The 18,283-nt window shown below is 46.4% G+C and overlaps 3 protein-coding genes across 4 annotated transcripts in view; 1 reads left to right on the top strand and 2 right to left on the bottom strand.

Annotated features, from left to right (window-relative positions):
• LOC139383058 (collagen alpha-1(XXVI) chain-like) overlaps positions 1-1,404 on the bottom strand; it is a 45,157-nt gene extending 43,753 nt beyond the window's left edge. Inside the window, exons 1-3 of the mRNA XM_071127360.1 lie at positions 1,232-1,404; positions 792-914; positions 582-685 (exon numbers count right to left, since the gene is read on the bottom strand). Of these exons, the coding sequence (XP_070983461.1) occupies positions 582-685; positions 792-914; positions 1,232-1,404 (400 nt within the window). The remainder of the gene's footprint in view (positions 1-581; positions 686-791; positions 915-1,231) is intronic.
• A 5,190-nt stretch (positions 1,405-6,594) lies between these two features.
• Positions 6,595-11,151, top strand: LOC139382549 (signal recognition particle receptor subunit beta-like). Of its 2 annotated transcripts, XM_071126653.1 has the most exons (8): positions 6,595-6,770; positions 7,166-7,260; positions 7,355-7,432; positions 7,576-7,658; positions 9,027-9,163; positions 9,288-9,342; positions 10,796-11,045; positions 11,083-11,151. In XM_071126653.1, exons 1-7 carry the CDS (start codon positions 6,611-6,613, stop codon positions 11,004-11,006), a joined length of 819 nt encoding a protein of 272 aa, XP_070982754.1. In that variant the 5' UTR covers positions 6,595-6,610; the 3' UTR covers positions 11,007-11,045; positions 11,083-11,151. The 2 variants fall into 2 exon arrangements, with proteins under 2 accessions (XP_070982754.1, XP_070982756.1); XM_071126655.1 differs by having other exon boundaries at positions 10,796-11,145.
• Positions 11,152-12,304: 1,153 nt separating this feature from the next.
• LOC139382957 (WD repeat domain 53) lies at positions 12,305-18,006 on the bottom strand. The gene is made up of 3 exons (XM_071127233.1): positions 17,963-18,006; positions 16,550-17,057; positions 12,305-16,452 (listed from the first exon to the last, which is right to left on the bottom strand). Exons 2-3 carry the CDS (start codon positions 17,039-17,041, stop codon positions 15,769-15,771), a joined length of 1,176 nt encoding a protein of 391 aa, XP_070983334.1. The 5' UTR covers positions 17,042-17,057; positions 17,963-18,006; the 3' UTR covers positions 12,305-15,768.
• Positions 18,007-18,283: the final 277 nt, after the last annotated feature.

Here is an 18,283-nt window from a genome sequence, read left to right as displayed (position 1 = left end):
CACACAGGTTTACATTAGGGTGATGATACAGGGTTATATAGGTTTACATTAGGGTGAGGATACAGGGTTATATAGGTTTACATTAGGGTGAGGATACAGGGTTATATAGGTTTACATTAGGGTGAGGATACAGGGTTATATAGGTTTACATTAGGGTGAAGATACAGGGTATATAGGTTTACATTTGGGTGAGGATACAGGGTTATATAGGTTTACATTAGGGTGAAGAAAGACACAGGGTTATTTTTTTTAATTTTACCTTTATTTAACTAGGCAAGTCAGTTAAGAACAAATTCTTATTTTCAATGATGGCCAAGGAACAGTGGGTTAACTGCCTGTTCAGGGGCTAGAACGGCAGATTTATACCTTGTCAGCTCAGGGGTTTGAACTTGCAAACTTTTGGTTACTAGTCCAATGCTCTAACCACTAGGATACCCTGCCGCCCAATGGGTTTACATTAGGGTGAGGTAAGATACAGGGTTACATAGGTTTACATTCGGGTGAGGTAAGATACAGGGTTATATGGGTTTTCATTAGGACGAGGTAAGATAGAGAGCATGATTATAAGTGTGGATGCTCACCTACTTGACATTGATCTCCTGCAAACCCAGGACAGCACCTCCACTCCAGAGCAGTGACCTGCCGATAGGCCACTTTGTAAGATGGCCTGACCACGGTCCTGTAGCTGACAGGAAAGTCATCATTTGGACGAGTACTACTATATACAGTATAAAATACCGTATTTATATCAAAAACAGGACTCTGGGGTCGTCTGGTCCATCCAGTCCTACCTGATGAGTTTGGAGCAGGGTCCTGGCCAGCGGCAGCCTTGGAACACTCTCTGCACTATGGTCTCTGTCCCATTGCGCACCTGGCATGTCACTGTCCTCGACACTGTGAACTGGCACCAGTTCCTGTAATTACAGACAGATCAGACTTGTTATCTTAAACATCTATCACAGGTCACACTGACTACTACCCTTTTAGTAAGGTTCTCAAACACTCCAAAACCTTCTCCCTAATCCCATTAATCTGTATTTTTACCCACTATAGATGTCGATCATACGATAATAGAAAGGGTCACCTCTTGCCCGTCTCCGCGTCGGTCTGATTATCAATAGTCAAACATTTTGACATCACTCTTCCTATGGTGACATTGTAAATAAATGATGTTACTTGGCTAACCCTGACCATCCCCGCAAAATATCCTCTCCGTCCGTAATGCGCTCACCTGGGCTGGGTGTTTGATCCGCTGACAGTTGAACCGGTACTCGCGCTCCGCTCCGAGCTGACACGTTGAACAGTTACGCCGGGAAACTGGTAAATATAGCTCGTTCCCGTCGAATGACAGATCAGACATATCCATATTATGCAGAGAGCGCACGGGAGCGATGCCATTGCCATCTCGACAGAGTTCAAAAGTGCTAGTTGAAGGGCTTTCGTTGAGTTTTGAAAATGTGCGTTTGAAACCTTTCTTTTCCAGATGGGGGGGCTTTCCGAAAAATCCACTGTACACTAAGCGCTCATGAGTTCGTCATGGTGCAGAGTGACTTCAAGACAGAGTGCTTTATTAACCCAACAACTCAAGTGAAATGAATCACACCATCATACACATGAAAGATATCTGCGTTTTAAACGTTACTCTGACGTGTGGCCCCCTGCGAGGATGAAGGAGTCAGATATCCACTTTAATTAGCTTTCCACCCTGCGCGTAAAAAGCGTGCAGAAGTGAGGTAAGAACATCACAACTGAGCACCGTCTCTCTCTCTCTCTGTCTCAAGAGGAGAGCGCTTGGGAAGCAAAGCCGCTGCTTCTCATGTTTAGGTTAAATCGCAAGGATTTTTAAACAATTCCACTTATTCCTATGGAGTATAATGGCATGCAGAGCCTGTCTTATACACATGGGCCATTTTTAATAGGTTTATGTGCTCTTTTTTTTAGCCTAAATTTGCAGAACAGTTTCATCATATTTGGAGGCAAAAACTCTTTAATTCTGTTTAAAACATTTAAAAATAATAATTGTATGAATGTCTAGCTTAAAATCACAATATCAATGTGTTTAAGCAGAATTCATTCCAGTGAATTTTGGAATTAAATGTCTGCCTAAACATTTGAGGTATCTTTGCTAATATCTCGACGACATAGACACATTGCTATCATGACACAAGGCGAGACCCAGATGCAGACACAGGAGGCAGATGGTTGGAGTTTAAGATGTTTAATAAATCTAAAAGGAATAGGCAAGAGAATGGTCGTGGACAGGCAAAAGGTCACAAACAGTTCAGAGTTCAGGAGGTACCGAAGGGCAGGCATGGAGTCCAGAAACCAAGCAAGGGTCAAAACCGGGAGGACTTGCAAAAGGAGACACGGCAAAGCAGGAAACCACTGGTAGGCTTGGACATACAAGACAAACTGGCCCAGAGAGACAGGAAACACAGGGATACATACAAAACAAGCGACACCTGGAGGGGGTGGAGACAATAACGAGGACAGGTGAAACAGATCAGGGTGTGACACAGTGCATCGTTATTGTTCTGGTTAGATCGCCCCCTACTGACATAATCTAAAATCAGTTACTACCGAGCGTTTCCGTCACGCCCTGATCTATGTTTTATGTGCTATTTTGGTCAGGTCAGGGTGTGACGAGGGTGGGTATGTGTGCTTTTGTCCTGTCTAGGGTTTTGTATATCTATGGGTTTTTGTATGTCTAGGTAATGTAGGTCTATGGTGGCCTGAATTGGTTCCCAATCAGAGGCAGCTGTTTATCGTTGTCTCTGATTGGGGATCCTATTTAGGTTGCCATTTTCCATTTTGGTTTTGTGGGTTATTGTCTATGTGTAGTAGGATGTCAGCACTCGGTCTATATAGCGGCACTTTTGTTTAGTGGTCTTTCTTTATTAAAAGAAGAATGTATTTATATATCACGCTGCGCCTTGGTCTCCTCTATACGACGACAGTGTCTGTTGTATCTAAAGTACACAGGTCCCATCCTGCAGGAATGGCTCCCCTGTCCTCCCTGAAATGCCTCCCCCTGTCCTCCCTGAAATGCCTACCCCCGTCCTCCCTGAAATGCCTCCCCCTGTCCTCCCAGGAATAATAATCCCCCCCCGTACTCCCAGGAATAACTCCCCCCGTCCTCCCAGGAATAACTCCCCCCGTCCTCCCAGGAATAACTCCCCCCGTCCTCCCAGGAATAACTCCCCCCGTCCTCCCAGGAATAACTTCCCCCCGTCCTCCCAGGAATAACTCTCCAATAGTGTGCAACTGCAGCCCACAATTCGTCATTCCTTCATCAACCCCCCCCCCCCCCCCACCCCTCCAGCATCCCATTGGTTCCTTCATGAACACCACCTCTCTAGCATGACATCATCATGAATGTGGGTCAAAATGGGAAATAAAAGTATTATCTGAGTTATTTCGTCCCCCCTCCTCCCATGTGCCGGAGTCCTCTTCGCTAGTTAGCATGTGCCGGAGTCCTCTTCGCTAGTTAGCATGTGCCGGAGTCCTCTTGTGCCAGCTAGACACTGTCCTTTGCTCCCGCTTGCCAAGCACCTGCCCTCACCATCGTTAGTTAGCATGTGCCGGAGTCCTCTTCGCTAGTTAGCATGTGCCAGTTAGACACTGTCCTTTGCTCCCGCTTGCCAAGCACCTGCCCTCACCATCGTTAACAGAACTGAGGGAAAACAGTGCCCAAAAGGCGGGGTGAAGGAAACTGTCTACCGGTGTTGCCAGGAGGCGGGGGGCGACACCTGCCTTCGCTGTCGTTAACAGAACTGAGGGAAAACAGTGAAAAACAGCCTCCCACCTGTTCCAGAGCGGCCCCGCCTCCCACCTGTTCCAGAGCGGCCCCGCCTCCCACCTGTTCCAGAGCGGCCCCGCCTCCCACCTGTTCCAGAGCGGCCCCGCCTCCCACCTGTTCCGGAGCGGCCCCGCCTCCCACCTGTTCCAGAGCGGCCCCGCCTCCCACCTGTTCTAGCTTAATAATTTACCAATAGAAGTATAAAGAGGGGTTCCTGCAGATGCAGGAATGCCCACATGCAGGAACGCCCCGAATTGCGGGCTGCAGTTGCACTCTTCTCTCCCAGGCTGCTGGCCTCTCAGGGCCGGCTCCAGCCATAGACAGTTATTTTTGGAACTCAGTCGGGATCTCAATTTAATATTGAGAGTAAGAATAATAGAATACACCAGGTGAAATTTCAAGAAAATAATTGGGCATCAGCAGTTTTTCCTTTTTATGTCGGTCACTCAATTAGCCATGTCAGCTAGAAATGTTTTGATAGTTAGTTAATCTAGCCAGCTATCTAAACTTGTAAAAAAACATAGGTGGCAGGTAGCTGAGTGGTTAGAGTGTTGGGCCAGTAACCTAAAAGGTTGCTAGATCAAACCCTAAAGCTGACAAGGTAAAAATCTGTTGTTCTGTCCCTGAACAAGGCAGTTAAACCCACTGTTCCCCGGTAGGTCATCATTGTCAATAAGAATTTGTTCTTAACTGACTTGATTAATTAAATAAATAAAAAAATATTATGTGTGATATCTTTTGAATGGTTAGGGATAAATTCAAGATGTTTTCACTGAGGAAAACAGGGAGACTTGGCTACTACGTTGGCTACTACGTTGGCTACAGAACCTGGCTAAGAAAAAAAGTTGAAAAAAGTGCAAGGTTTGAGCGAGATACAAATTCAACGGCGTTTTAATACTCAAGGGTGTAAAAAAAAAAACATAGCTAGACCGTTGTTTTACTATTGAAACTTAATGTTGTTTTTAGTTTGGTAAAACAGCTTGCGTTTCTTAACCAGTCAAAAGGGGTTTCGAACTAGAAGACTGGTGGTGACTGGTTAGCTAACCAAGCGAGATGTGTCTGCTTGTCTGCCCACACCCCATTGCCTGCTCCCCCTGCAGTTCACCAGCTGATTTAGGCTAGGCTGTGTGTGTGGTGTGTGCCGTGTGTGGCGAGTCCTATTAATTGTGCTTATCACTGAAAAGGTCTCAATCTCTCCAAAAACTCTTGTCCAGTCCACATAGTAGTCAGATTTAAGTCACAGAGATAATTTTGTCTTGTTTTAGTCAATTGAAATGAAAAATCAATTTTGGTTTCTAGTTTTTTTCTGGGTTTATTTAGGCAGTTATAAGTTTTGTCAATTGCCACCGAAAAAGAGGTGTATCCCAGCTGAGCACAAATGGTGAAATGGTGGTGGTGAACATGCACGTACATTTCTGAAGTGTCCTGTTAGGCTGAAGGAGACCGAGGTGGTTAGAATAAGGACTGTCCATCATGTCTCCTCTCTGGAGGTGTTTAGAATAAGGACTGTCCAACATGTCTTCTCTCTGGAGGTGGTTAGAATAAGGACTGTCCAACATGTCTTCTCTCTGGAGGTGGTTAGAATAAGGACTGTCCATCATGTCTTCTCTCTGGAGGTGGTTAGAATAAGGACTGTCCATCATGTCTTCTCTCTGGAGGTGGTTAGAATAAGGACTGTCCAACATGTCTCCTCTCTGGAGGTGGTTAGAATAAGGACTGTCCATCATGTCTTCTCTCTGGAGGTGGTTAGAATAAGGACTGTCCATCATGTCTTTTCTCTGGAGGTGGTTAGAATAAGGACTGTCCATCATGTCTTCTCTCTGGAGGTGGTTAGAATAAGGACTGTCCATCATGTCTTCTCTCTGGAGGTGGTTAGAATAAGGACTGTCCAACATGTCTCCTCTCTGGAGGTGGTTAGAATAAGGACTGTCCATCATGTCTTCTCTCTGGAGGTGGTTAGAATAAGGACTGTCCATCATGTCTCCTCTCTGGAGGTGGTTAGAATAAGGACTGTCCATCATGTCTTCTCTCTGGAGGTGGTTAGAATAAGGACTGTCCAGCATGTCTCCTCTCTAGAGACAGTGAGAAGAGTAGAGGAAAGTGGTGTCTAGGGCTCTAGAGGGTTAGAGAGGCTGGACGGGGTTTGGGTGGTGCAGTGGTGGGAGGAAAGTGGTGTCTAGGGCTCTAGAGGGTGAGAGAGGCTGGACGGGGTTTGGGTGGTGTAGTGGTGGGAGGAAAGTGGTGTCTAGGGCTCTAGAGGGTTAGAGAGGCGGGGCGGCAGGGTAGCCTAGTGGTTAGAGCGTTGGACTAGTAACCGGAAGGTTGCGAGTTCAAACCCCCGAGCTGACAAGGTACAAATCTGTCGTTCTGCCCCTGAACAGGCAGTTAACCCACTGTTCCCAGGCCGTCATTGAAAATAAGAATTTGTTCTTAACTGACTTGCCTGGCTAAATAAAGGTAAAATAAAAAAAAATAAAATAAAAAAGGCTGGACGGGGTTTGGGTGGTGTAGTGGTGGGAGGAAAGTGGTGTCTAGGGCTCTAGAGGGTGAGAGAGGCTGGACGGGGTTTGGGTGGTGTCGTGGTTGGAGGAATGTGGTGTTTAGGGCTCTATTTCAATTTCTTAAAGGAACAGGACTAATGAAGATCATTTACTTTAGGTATGCTGTGACTGGCCTCACACTCCAGTCCAGTAGGTAGCAGTGTATACACCTTAGACGGTGGACGCAATTCGCCAACTTAATCCCGAAGAAGAAGAAGAAGAGAAAGAAGAAGAATGTAGACGTGTCCTGAGTGAAGTGGCAGTAGCAGATATGGCTACAGAGCCCGGCATCAATATGGAGGCGAAAATAGACGCGGGAGAAAATCCTTTTGAACCTTATTTAGACGCTTTAAAGATGGTGTTAGAAGACCCTGACCCCATATTTATGATCGGAATTGTTGTTTCTTTGGCTGTTGTTGTCATCACTGTTGGTAAGTTTAGGTTATCCCCAAAAGCACCCCGTTTTGTTCTAGGCCCCGGACAAACAGACCTCATTCAACTCATTGGGGGCCTGATGATTAGTTGACAAGTTGAATCCGGTGTGCTTTTCCGGGGCTACAATAAACACGTGTACTGTGGAGGAACTCGAGGACCGGAGTTTGGAACCACTGTGTTAGCTAGTTAGCCTAGCATCAGCCTGTTGGCTTTCTATGCTATACGATTTTCAAACAAACTTTTTTTGTTGTCTTTTATCAAGTCTACTATCAAAGGTTCGCTAGTTAACTTGCTAGTAGTGGTCACTAGCGATCTGTCTGATTTGTCAGGCGCTCGTCTGCTATGATGGCAGCTAAAACTAAACCTGCCATGATTTTGATTTACATTTCAGTGTTGTTGAAGTACTTACTAAGCAGAAAAACTGTCCAAAGTGCTGTGTTGCTGGTCGGTCTCTGCGATTCTGGAAAGACCCTCCTCTTTAGTCGAGTGAGTATATCCGTGCAACATATGAGCATGTCCAATCCAACTATTTACAGACGGCAGAAGTTGTATGACACTGATGGATGGTCGTTGTTTGCAGTTGTTGTCAGGAAAGTTCAAGAAAACCCAGACCTCCATCACGGACAGCAGTGCCCCTTACAAAGCCAAGAACGAGAGGGTAAGGAGGAAACAGGCTGTGGTGAGGGGAGTGAGTTGGAAGGTTCAGGAATTGATCTAGAACTTTACATGATAAAGATAAATGCATTTTGTCAAAATGTGTCACACACTGGCTTGACCGTTCCCTGTACTACGGTGTGGCAGGGCAGCAGCTGGATCCTGATCGACCTACCTGGACATGACAGTCTTCGGCCTCAGTATGTGGAGAAATTCAAGTCCGCTGCCAGGTCAGTAAAGATGAAAGGTGTTTCTATTCAGGGGAGATTTATAATATGGTGCTTGTATTTCAGGTGTAAGGTTATAAACCTCCCATGAATACCTTATCTAAGACATGCCACCAGAGGTCTCTTTACAGTCTCCAAGTCCAGAACATATTATGGGAGGTGTGCAGTACTACATAGAGCCATGACTACATGTAACTCTATTCCACAGTACTACATAGAGCCATGACTACATGTAACTCTATTCCACAGTACTACATAGAGCCATGACTACATGGAACTCTATTCCACAGTACTACATGGAACTCTATTCCACAGTACTACATAGAGCCATGACTACATGGAACTCTATTCCACAGTACTACATAGAGCCATGACTACATGGAACTCTATTCTACAGTACTACATAGAGCCATGACTATATGGAACTCTATTCCACAGTACTACATAGAGCCATGACTACATGGAACTCTATTCCACAGTACTACCTAGAGCCATGACTACATGGAACTCTATTTCACATCAAGTAACTCATGAAATCAGATTTTTGTATTCTTCTAATGGCCAGAAATGCACCTGATGGAACAGCGGGGACTGTGAAGAGACGTTGTACACACACATAATAACATCTCAGTGCTCGAGGTGTCACTACAGACACCCTGGTTCAATTCCAGACTGTACCAAAACCGGCCGCGATTGGGAGTCCCATAGGGCGGCGCACAAATTGACCCAGCGTCGTCTGGGTTTGGCCGACGTAATGGGGATCCATAATGAATATAAATAATACTGTGTTTGTGTTTTAGATGTGAGGTGTTCAGGGGAGGTCTATAATGTGGTGCTTGTATTTCAGGTGTTCAGGGGAGGTCTATAATGTGGTGCTTGTATTTCAGGTGTTCAGGGGAGGTCTATAATGTGGTGCTTGTATGTCAGGTGTTCAGGGGAGGTCTATAATGTGGTGTATTTCAGGTGTTCAGGGGAGGTCTATAATGTGGTGCTTGTATGTCAGGTGTTCAGGGGAGGTCTATAATGTGGTGTATGTCAGGTGTTCAGGGGAGGTCTATAATGTGGTTTATTTCAGGTGTTCGGGGGAGGTCTATAATGTGGTTTATTTCAGGTGTTCGGGGGAGGTCTATAATGTGGTTTATTTCAGGTGTTCAGGGGAGGTCTATAATGTGGTGCTTGTATTTCAGGTGTTCGGGGGAGGTCTATAATGTGGTTTATTTCAGGTGTTCGGGGGAGGTCTATAATGTGGTGTATTTCAGGTGTTCAGGGGAGGTCTATAATGTGAATAACATGCAGTGCTTGACCTAAGATGAAGATCCAGAGAGACGCCCTCTCACTTTGTCTTTTGTTCTCTCCTCTCGCTGACTGCAGAGCCATGGTGTTTGTGGTGGACAGTGCCATCTTCCAGAAGGAAGTGAGAGACGTGGCTGAGTTCCTGTACTTCCTGTTGACTGACAGTGTAGTGTCCAGGAATGTCCCCTCTCTGATAGTGGCCTGCAACAAGCAAGGTGACACATCACATGTCAACCCCCTCCACCCTCTACAAAAAAAAACTCCCCAGGATGACATTGTGTGTGTGTGTGTTAATGATTTTGAAAAGAGTGTTACTTCATACATTTTCCGTCTCTCTAGATATCACCATGGCAAAATCTGCTAAGCTGATTCGTCAGCAGCTGGAGAAAGAGATGTAAGGAATCGTGTTTACGAGTCCCTTGTCGACTCCGTGTGTGTTGTGGAAAGGGAAACACTTCCTAGTTTAAAGCTAACGTTCGGGGAACAGAAGACGGACATTCAGTGGGCTCTAAAGTGTTCAAACAGTTCACTCGCGTTTTACTCGTGATAGAAATGAAATGCAAATAACAAAAATGAACTGGTCATATTTTTTTGTGCGAGTTATGTGATCTACATTTAATTCCGCATCCCATTAGTTGTATTTTTCACGTAACATTACGAGGATCACGCAACCTGACAGACTGGAACTATGATCCACGTCAACAAAAACATTACAAAAGTATAATAAAAAAATAAATATAAACATCTTGGCATTAAATGGAGTCGGGAGTATAGAAGACTGCCCGATGAAGAATGAATGAGTGCCTGGTATCAGCTATAGAGGCAATGCTTCTAAAAAAGATTTGCGATTTAAATCTCCAATTTACCGCGTCCGTCTGGTACTCTTAAAAAGTTGGACAGGGTTCAAAGTTCTGCCAACATCAACACCAGGACCGGGGGTGATACCAGTGTTCTGCCAACACCAACACTAGGACCCGGGGGTGATACCTGTGTTCTGCCAACACCAACACTAGGACCCGGGGGTGATACCTGTGTTCTGCCAACACCAACACCAGGACAGGGGGTGATACCTGTGTTCTGCCAACACCAACACTAGGACCCGGGGGTGATACCAGTGTTCTGCCAACACCAACACTAGGACCCGGGGGTGATACCTGTGTTCTGCCAACACCAGGACCGGGGGTGATACCAGTGTTCTGCCAACACCAACACCAGGACCGGGGGTGATACCAGTGTTCTGCCAACACCAACACTAGGACCCGGGGGTGATACCTGTGTTCTACCAACACCAGGACCGGGGGTGATACCAGTGTTCTACCAACACTAGGACCCGGGGGTGATACCTGTGTTCTGCCAACACCAACACCAGGACCGGGGGTGATGCCAGTGTTCTGCCAACACCAACACCAGGACCGGGGGTGATGCCAGTGTTCTGCCAACACCAACACCAGGACCGGGGGTGATACCAGTGTTCTGCCAACACCAACACTAGGACCCGGGGGTGATACCTGTGTTCTGCCAACACCAACACCAGGACCGGGGGTGATACCAGTATCACGACACTCGTTAGTAACAGGGCAAGGAAACAAAAAACGAAGCGGATTTAACTTCTTTAGGAGAACCGTCCTAATGTTAGAAACAAACATTACTGTTGTCCTCCAGAGTGACATGTATTTATGTTCCAAGCTGTAGCACAATATTTTACATACAGCTAGTTTAAGGGCCGAATCGTTCTGTTTTTTTGCCAAAAAATATATTTTCTTACCGTTAAGTCAGACATAATTTTTTTAACTGGAAATGTGATTCTACAGAATGAATTGATCCTAACCTTTCCCGTTTCCCCTCAGGAACACACTGAGAGTGACACGGTCTGCGGCTCTGAGCGCCCAGGACGGGTCAGCGGGGGCCAGCGTGCACCTGGGAAAGAAAGGCAAGGACTTTGAGTTCAGCCAGCTGCCCATGAAGGTGGAGTTCCTGGAGTGCAGCGCCCGAGGCAGCAAGGGGGAGGACGGGGAGGCGGACATCGCCAGCCTCGAGAAGAGCCTGGCCCTGCTGTGAGATGACTGGGGCTCATTATTGACCATTTAGTTCCCATAGGTCACTAATTTGGCCAAGAGCCATTTAGTTCCCATAGGTCACTACTTTGGCCAAGAGCTCTTGAGTGGGGTGCATTATGGGGAATTAGTCTAAGGTCTCTCAGCATCTTCGTCGGTCCTCAGAACTCTAGACTCGACACAACTGCACTATGGAAGTGAGTTGTGTTGACATCACAAGGTCAGCAGTGGTACTTGATGGTAGTGAATGCTAATTCTGATCATTTCAACAACAACAAAAAATGTGTTGCTTTGCTCGTCTCTAGCAGGTGTTACTCTGTGTCTAGGAAACGACCCGTCCTTTTCATAGGGGATAGTCTCACCCACTGCTTTTTAACAATGTCAACATCAATTTCTACAATTTGTTTTATTTTCCCCCTCCTCAGCATTTTGAATAATCCATCAATCATGATATCCTGTGAATGTGATGAGATATTGCACTGAACCCACCTCAGACGACCTATCGGATTTCTCCATTTAGATTCCGGCAGTTTGTTTTCCAAAATCAGATGTTGGTTCCTTTTTGGAATGGGTTAGCTGAATGTTCCATCAGTTTGTATTGTGGTCCAGTGCATTCTGTAGTTCCAACACCTTTTTGGAATGGGTTAGCTGAATGTTCCATCAGTTTGTATTGTGGTCCAGTGCATTCTGTAGTTCCAACACCTTTTTGGAATGGGTTAGCTGAATGTTCCATCAGTTTGTAATGTGGTCCAGTGCATTCTGTAGTTCCAACACCTTTTTGGAATGGGTTAGCTGAATGTTCCATCAGTTTGTATTGTGGTCCAGTGCATTCTGTAGTTCCAACACCTTTTTGGAATGGGTTAGCTGAATGTTCCATCAGTTTGTATTGTGGTCCAGTGCATTCTGTAGTTCCAACACCTTTTTGGAATGGGTTAGCTGAATGTTCCATCAGTTTGTAATGTGGTCCAGTGCATTCTGTAGTTCCAACACCTTTTTGGAATGGGTTAGCTGAATGTTCCATCAGTTTGTATTGTGGTCCAGTGCATTCTGTAGTTCCAACACCTTTATTTTGAGGGGGAAGTTGACCATGAATCTGAATCACTGTTAGCCAAATAGGAATGTTTTTTTTTTTTTTTTGTCTTATTCAGCTTGTAAATAAAATCTGTTTTTGTGGTTTATTGGTGAGTGCAACATCACTGTAGACATTGTGACAAAGCTGTGAAAGAAAAAGAGAAACTGACAAGGTTGAGTCACACACTGCAAACTTTTTTTATTTTTTATTGGAAAAAAAAATCACACATTTTTTTTGACCTGTTATGACTCACTCATACATCCTTACCTAGCTGCTGACATCTTGACTTGATTGTATGAAAAATACACTGAGATTCAATCTGATTGTAGGTCATGGGTATTGTGGCTCTATTTAATGGGTATGTTCCAGCAATTACTGATATCCCATTCACAGGTGAACGTTGCATATGTCGGCTCAATCAGAAATCGCCTTAAAACCCCTCAATGCCTAGCGATACATTGAGTAAACCAAACATGAACACTTTCCTAATACCCTCCCTCTGTTTGCACTCAGAACAGCCTCAGTTGGTTGGGGGTGGACTCTACAAGGTGTTGAAAGCGTTTCACAGGGTTGCTGGCCACCATGACTCCAATGCTTCCCACAGTTGTGTCAAATTGTCTGGATGTCCTTTGGGTGGTAGAGCATTCTTGACACACACACAGGAAACTGTTGTGTGAAAAACCCAGCAGTGTTGTAACTCTTGACACTAACCGGTGAGCCTGTCACATATTACCATATCCCATTCAAAGGCACTTAAATATTTTCTCTTGCCCCATTCAACTTGTCACCTCCCCTTCATCTACACTGGTTGAAGTTGATTTAACAGGTGACATCAATAAGGGATCATAGCTTTCACCTGATCAGTCTGTGTCATGGAAAGTGCAGGTGTTCTTAATGTTTTGTATACTCAGTGTATGTACAGTACATGACAAAGTATGGACACCTGCTCGTCGAACATCTCATTCCAAAATCATTGACATCAACATGGAGTCGGTCCCCCCTTTGCTACTATAACAGCCTCCACTCTTCTGGGAAGGCTTTCCACTAGATGTTGGAACATTGCTGCTATAACAGCCTCCACTCTTCTGGGAAGGCTTTCCACTAGATGTTGGAACATTGCTGCTATAACAGCCTCCACTCTTCTGGGAAGGCTTTCCACTAGATGTTGGTACATTACTGCAGGAACTTGCTTCCATTCGGCCACAAGAGCATTAGTGAGGTCAGGCACTGATGTTGGGAGATTAGGCCTGGCTCACAGTCAACGTTCCAAATCATCCCAAAGGTGTTCGATGGTATGTGGTTGTTGGTGTCACGTTCTTCCACACCGATCTTGACAATCCATTTCTGTATGGACCTCGCTTTGTGTCATGCTGAAACAGGAAAGGGCCTTCCCCAAACTGTTGCCACAAAATTGGAAGCACAGAATAGTCTAGAATGTCATTGTATGCTGTATCAAGATTTCCCTTCACTGGAACTAATGGGTCCGAACCATGAAAAACAGCCTCAGACCATTATTCCTCATCCACCAAACTTTACACTTGACACTATGCATTATGGGCAGGTAGCGTTCTACCGCGCAACCTCCAAACCCAGATTCGTCCGTCGGACTGCCAGATGGTGAAACGTGATTCATCACTCCAGAGAACACGTTTCCACTGCTCCAGAGTCCAATGGCGGTGAGCTTTAAACCACTCCAGCCGACGCTTGGCATTGCGCGTGGTTGATCTTGTGTGCTCGGCCATGGCATCTTTAGCAGGGCAGAAATGTAACTAAACTGACTTGTTGGAAAGGTGACATCCTTTGATGATGCCACGTTGAAAGTCACTGAGCTCTTCAGTAAGGGCCATTCTACTGCCAATGTTTGTCTATGGAGATTGCATGGCAGTGTGCTCGAATTGTATACATCTTTCAGCAACGGGTGTGGCTGAAATAGCCGAATCCACTAATGTGAAGGGTTGTCCACATACTGCTGTATATATATATATATATTTTTATTTATTTTCAGGAAAGAAAAAACTCCACTCAGCACATTTGTAATAAAGCTCCATTGGAGTTCAACTGATGACAGACATCCTATCACACCAACCCATAGAGTTCACCCAGCAACAAGAGTAGTGGCTAATGGAGTGAGACTGTTTAAATGGAATCATATCCTTTCCAGTGGCACATCTGGTTTGTACATATCGTCAAGCATGGGGTCAGCTGGGTGTGTTTGCGAGGCAGAGGACTTTGGTATAAGTCAACGCCGGCAGGGGACAGACCTCATTCAGCTCATTGAGGGCTTGATGATTAGTTGACAAGGGGTGTCAGGTGTGCTTGTCCTGGGCTACAATAAAAATGTGTTGTGTTGGGGGTAATTGAGAACTGGAGTTGGGAAACATTGGCGTTAAGTCTAGTCAGAGGCAAGTTGAGGGAGGAAGTTGCTAAACTAGCACAGTGACAACAGCAACATCGGCCTAATCCTGACACGGCACAGTATTATCACTGTTGAGCTGATCAAACATCTGCGTCCATCTTCACCCCCCTGTTTTGTCGTGGTGCAGTCCTATGAGATGGACCTGTCTTCACCCCCCCTGGTTTGTCATGGTGCAGTCCTATCAGATGGACCTGTCTTCACCCCCCCTGGTTTGTCATGGTGCAGTCCTATCAGATGGACCTGTCTTCACCCCCCCTGGTTTGTCATGGTGCAGTCCTATCAGATGGACCTGTCTTCACCCCCCCTGGTTTGTCATGGTGCAGTCCTATCAGATGGACCTGTCTTCACCTCCCTGGTTTGTCATGGTGCAGTCCTATCAGATGGGTCTGTCTTCACCCCCCTGGTTTGTCACGGTGCAGTCCTATCAGATGGTCTGTCTTCACCCCCCTGGTTTGTCATGGTGCAGTCCTATCAGATGGTCTGTCTTTACCCCCCTGGTTTGTCATGGTGCAGTCCTATCAGTGTTTCAGTCTTTGAAGGGGAGAACCCTGCTGATAAAGACATGGTTCAGTCCTCCTTTAGGTGGATGCCTCTGGTTAAAGAAGGTTCTGTCTGCCAGTCTTAATACACAGACAGGCTGATGATACTATCGCTCAGTGAGCAAAACTCAGAGGAAGGAGGGCCCCTTAAACTTCTAAGTAATACAAGGTAAGGCAGTTTGTATATTGCTACAGCCAGAGAGTAGACAGACAGGTTAGGTCTATAGACCAGCCAGAGAGTAGACAGACAGGTTAGGTCTATAGACCAGCCAGAGAGTAGACAGACAGGTTAGGTCTATAGACCGGCCAGAGAGTAGACAGACAGGTTAGGTCTATAGACCAGCCAGAGAGTAGACAGACAGGTTAGGTCTATAGACCGGCCAAAGAGTAGACAGACAGGTTAGGTCTATAGACCAGCCAGAGAGTAGACAGACAGGTCTGGTCTATAGACCGGCCAGAGAGTAGACAGACAGGTTAGGTCAATACACCAGCCAGACATTAGACAGACAGGTTAGGTCTATAGACCAGCCAGAGAGTAGACAGACAGGTTAGGTCAATACACCAGCCAGACATTAGACAGACAGGTTAGGTCTATAGACCAGCCAGAGAGTAGACAGACAGGTTAGGTCTATAGACCAGCCAGAGAGTAGACAGACAGGTTAGGTCTATAGACCAGCCAGAGAATAGACAGACAGGTTAGGTCAATAGACCAGCCAGAGAGTAGACAGACAGGTTAGGTCTATAGACCGGCCAAAGAGTAGACAGACAGGTTAGGGCTCTGGTCAGCCACCACCAGGCTGGGCTCCCCTCTCAGCAGAGTGGGACACACCCAGTTCACCTTGTCCCCATGGCTGAAGCTGAGTTTAGGTCCTGACTTCAGGGCCTCCTCTGTGCCTGGTGACTGATCTACACTGCTGCCCTCCTCCACCTCCTCCCTCTCCTTCTTAGTCTCCTCTTTTGCCTGCTGGGGCTTGGCCTGGGCCTGGAGTTTGGCTTTAGCCCTGGCATTGGGTCTCCTGCGGTGGACTGGCGCTGCCTGTGGCTTGCCCTTATCCTCAACAGTAACTACCGGGTTCTGACTGAGGTCCCAGAGGGCCACCATGCCGTCGTTGCCCCCAGTAGCCAGCCAGTATGGGTGGGGTAAGAAGCTGAGGAAGTGGGCCTGCGAGGCTCCCTGGCTGTGGGCCTTGATGGCCCCCTGTCGGTCCAGTTTGGAGCCACTGCCGACCCGCATCAGGTGCACACGTCCGTCCTCGGCGGCGCAGGCCAAAACGTTCCCGCAGGTTGCTACAGAGACGCAGTGGGCCAGAGGTGGGTTGAAGAGCTGACCGGCTTTGTGCTGATGGCGCTCCTCTTCCTCAGCCACTTCCTGCAGGTTGAGGGTCCAGACGGGGCGTGTCTTCTGTAGGCTCCACAACATCACCTGCAAGACATTGAGGACAGAAGGGGGTCAAGACATGCTTACTTAGTCAAACAGGGTACTCTCAAGCATGCCCTTTCTCCATCTCCAGACATCTCACCTGCATGTCGAGCCCGGCTGAGACCAAGTTGTTGGGCCTGAGAGGGCGGAAAGCCACAGATGAGACGATGTTGGTGTGTCTGCGGAGCGTCCTGTTTACTTGACCCCCCGGCAGCCCTAGCACCCTCACCACCCCTGAGTCATCAGCCACGGCCAGAGCTGAGCCTGTCTCATTCAGAGCCAGAGAGTTGATCTCCTCCTCTCCCGCACCCTGTAGCTCCTCTACCGCCCCCTTTAGGCTCCTAGGGTCCAATACGCTCACCGTCTCCCCGTGGGACACATACAACAGGCCTGGAGCCGCCGGCGAGAACACAGCGCTGGTCACATCATCCCCGCTGGGCAGACGGAGACTAGCTAACACCGTTCCCTCCTGGTTCCACACTGTTACCTCACCCTCCTCTGAGCCAGAGGCTAGGAGACCCTCCGGACCCCCAGAGGCCCCCACACACAGCACTGGGGTGGAGTGACCCTCACACCACTGCCTGCTGGCCATGATCACATTGGCATACCTGGGGTGAAGCAGAATATATACTACATATAAATAAATACTACATAAACTGGTATATTTTGCTAACAGTGACATGACCCTGTACATATCTAGCTGAAGAAAAAAAAAACACTGCAGAACGTTTTGATACAATAAAAGTAACTATTGCACCAGATAATGTAATTTAACCAAAGATTGTTGGTATCTCTGACTGGGAGTTTGGGGGGACAGTAGGGTAAATTGAAACCAGACATGCGCAGAACCATGTAAACAGGTGCACGAGCTCGGCAAGTATGCATGCGTCTCGTGCTTATGCTTCAGCTGATATTAATCTGAACGCACTACTGATACCAACGCTTTCAAACATTTCATGTAATTATACTTTCCTGTGGATATATTGTCTCACATTCCTACCCCAAGAGGACCAACCAGCACTGCCAACAGGTCCAAATACGTCCAAATATCATTTTATTCAACATTCTGGCTTGAAGAGGTCGTAAGAGTTAACTTTCCTGATTCAAATGCTGATTTCTACCTGACAGAATTCAACGTTGGGTCTCCAGGCGACCTAATTAACCTTAACTCCCAGTAATGGATAACATCTTTGTTAAATTCCATCTGGTGTTAATATGTAGCTACAGTAACTGGTAGCCCTATAAATAGTCACGATATTAATACACGTTTACATTTGGATGACTTTATTTATTTAATAGGACAGAAGTCAAATCTAGCCACGGACTAACCATGTGTTTACCAGAACGCTGAAGCTATGCTAGTTAAGTTAGCATGTCAACACAACTATCGAAACACTTTAGCTCGATGTCATTGGCGAAATCTTTGCTAATAACGCATACGAAATCACAACTGTCATGACATAACACAGCACCATTAAATAAACGTTCAGCATATGTAATGTTTCCACTTTACCTTTCACACGAATGTTAGCGTCCCCTGTTCGAAAACTACTTGTAAAGTCGCACATTGATGACATCAGAGGGTAGGTAACGACCCAATCATCTGCACGAAAAAAGACGTAATGCATATTTCACAATGGGAAAACAATAATTTCTACCACAGTATTATTTATTTTATTTATGTTTGATCTACATTACCCCGAGTGGCGCAGCAGTCTAAGGCACTGCATCTCAGTTTAAGAGACGTCACTATAGTACCTGGTTCGAATCCAGGCAGTATCACATCCAGGCATGATTGGGAGTCCCATAGGGCGAACAATACGTTGGCCCAGTG

The sequence above is a fragment of the Oncorhynchus clarkii genome, chromosome 24 (assembly GCF_045791955.1).
Source record: "Oncorhynchus clarkii lewisi isolate Uvic-CL-2024 chromosome 24, UVic_Ocla_1.0, whole genome shotgun sequence".
Lineage (NCBI taxonomy): Eukaryota > Metazoa > Chordata > Actinopteri > Salmoniformes > Salmonidae > Oncorhynchus > Oncorhynchus clarkii.
The sequence above is the reverse complement of the archived record's forward strand: the minus strand, read 5'-3'. Positions and strand labels throughout refer to the sequence as shown.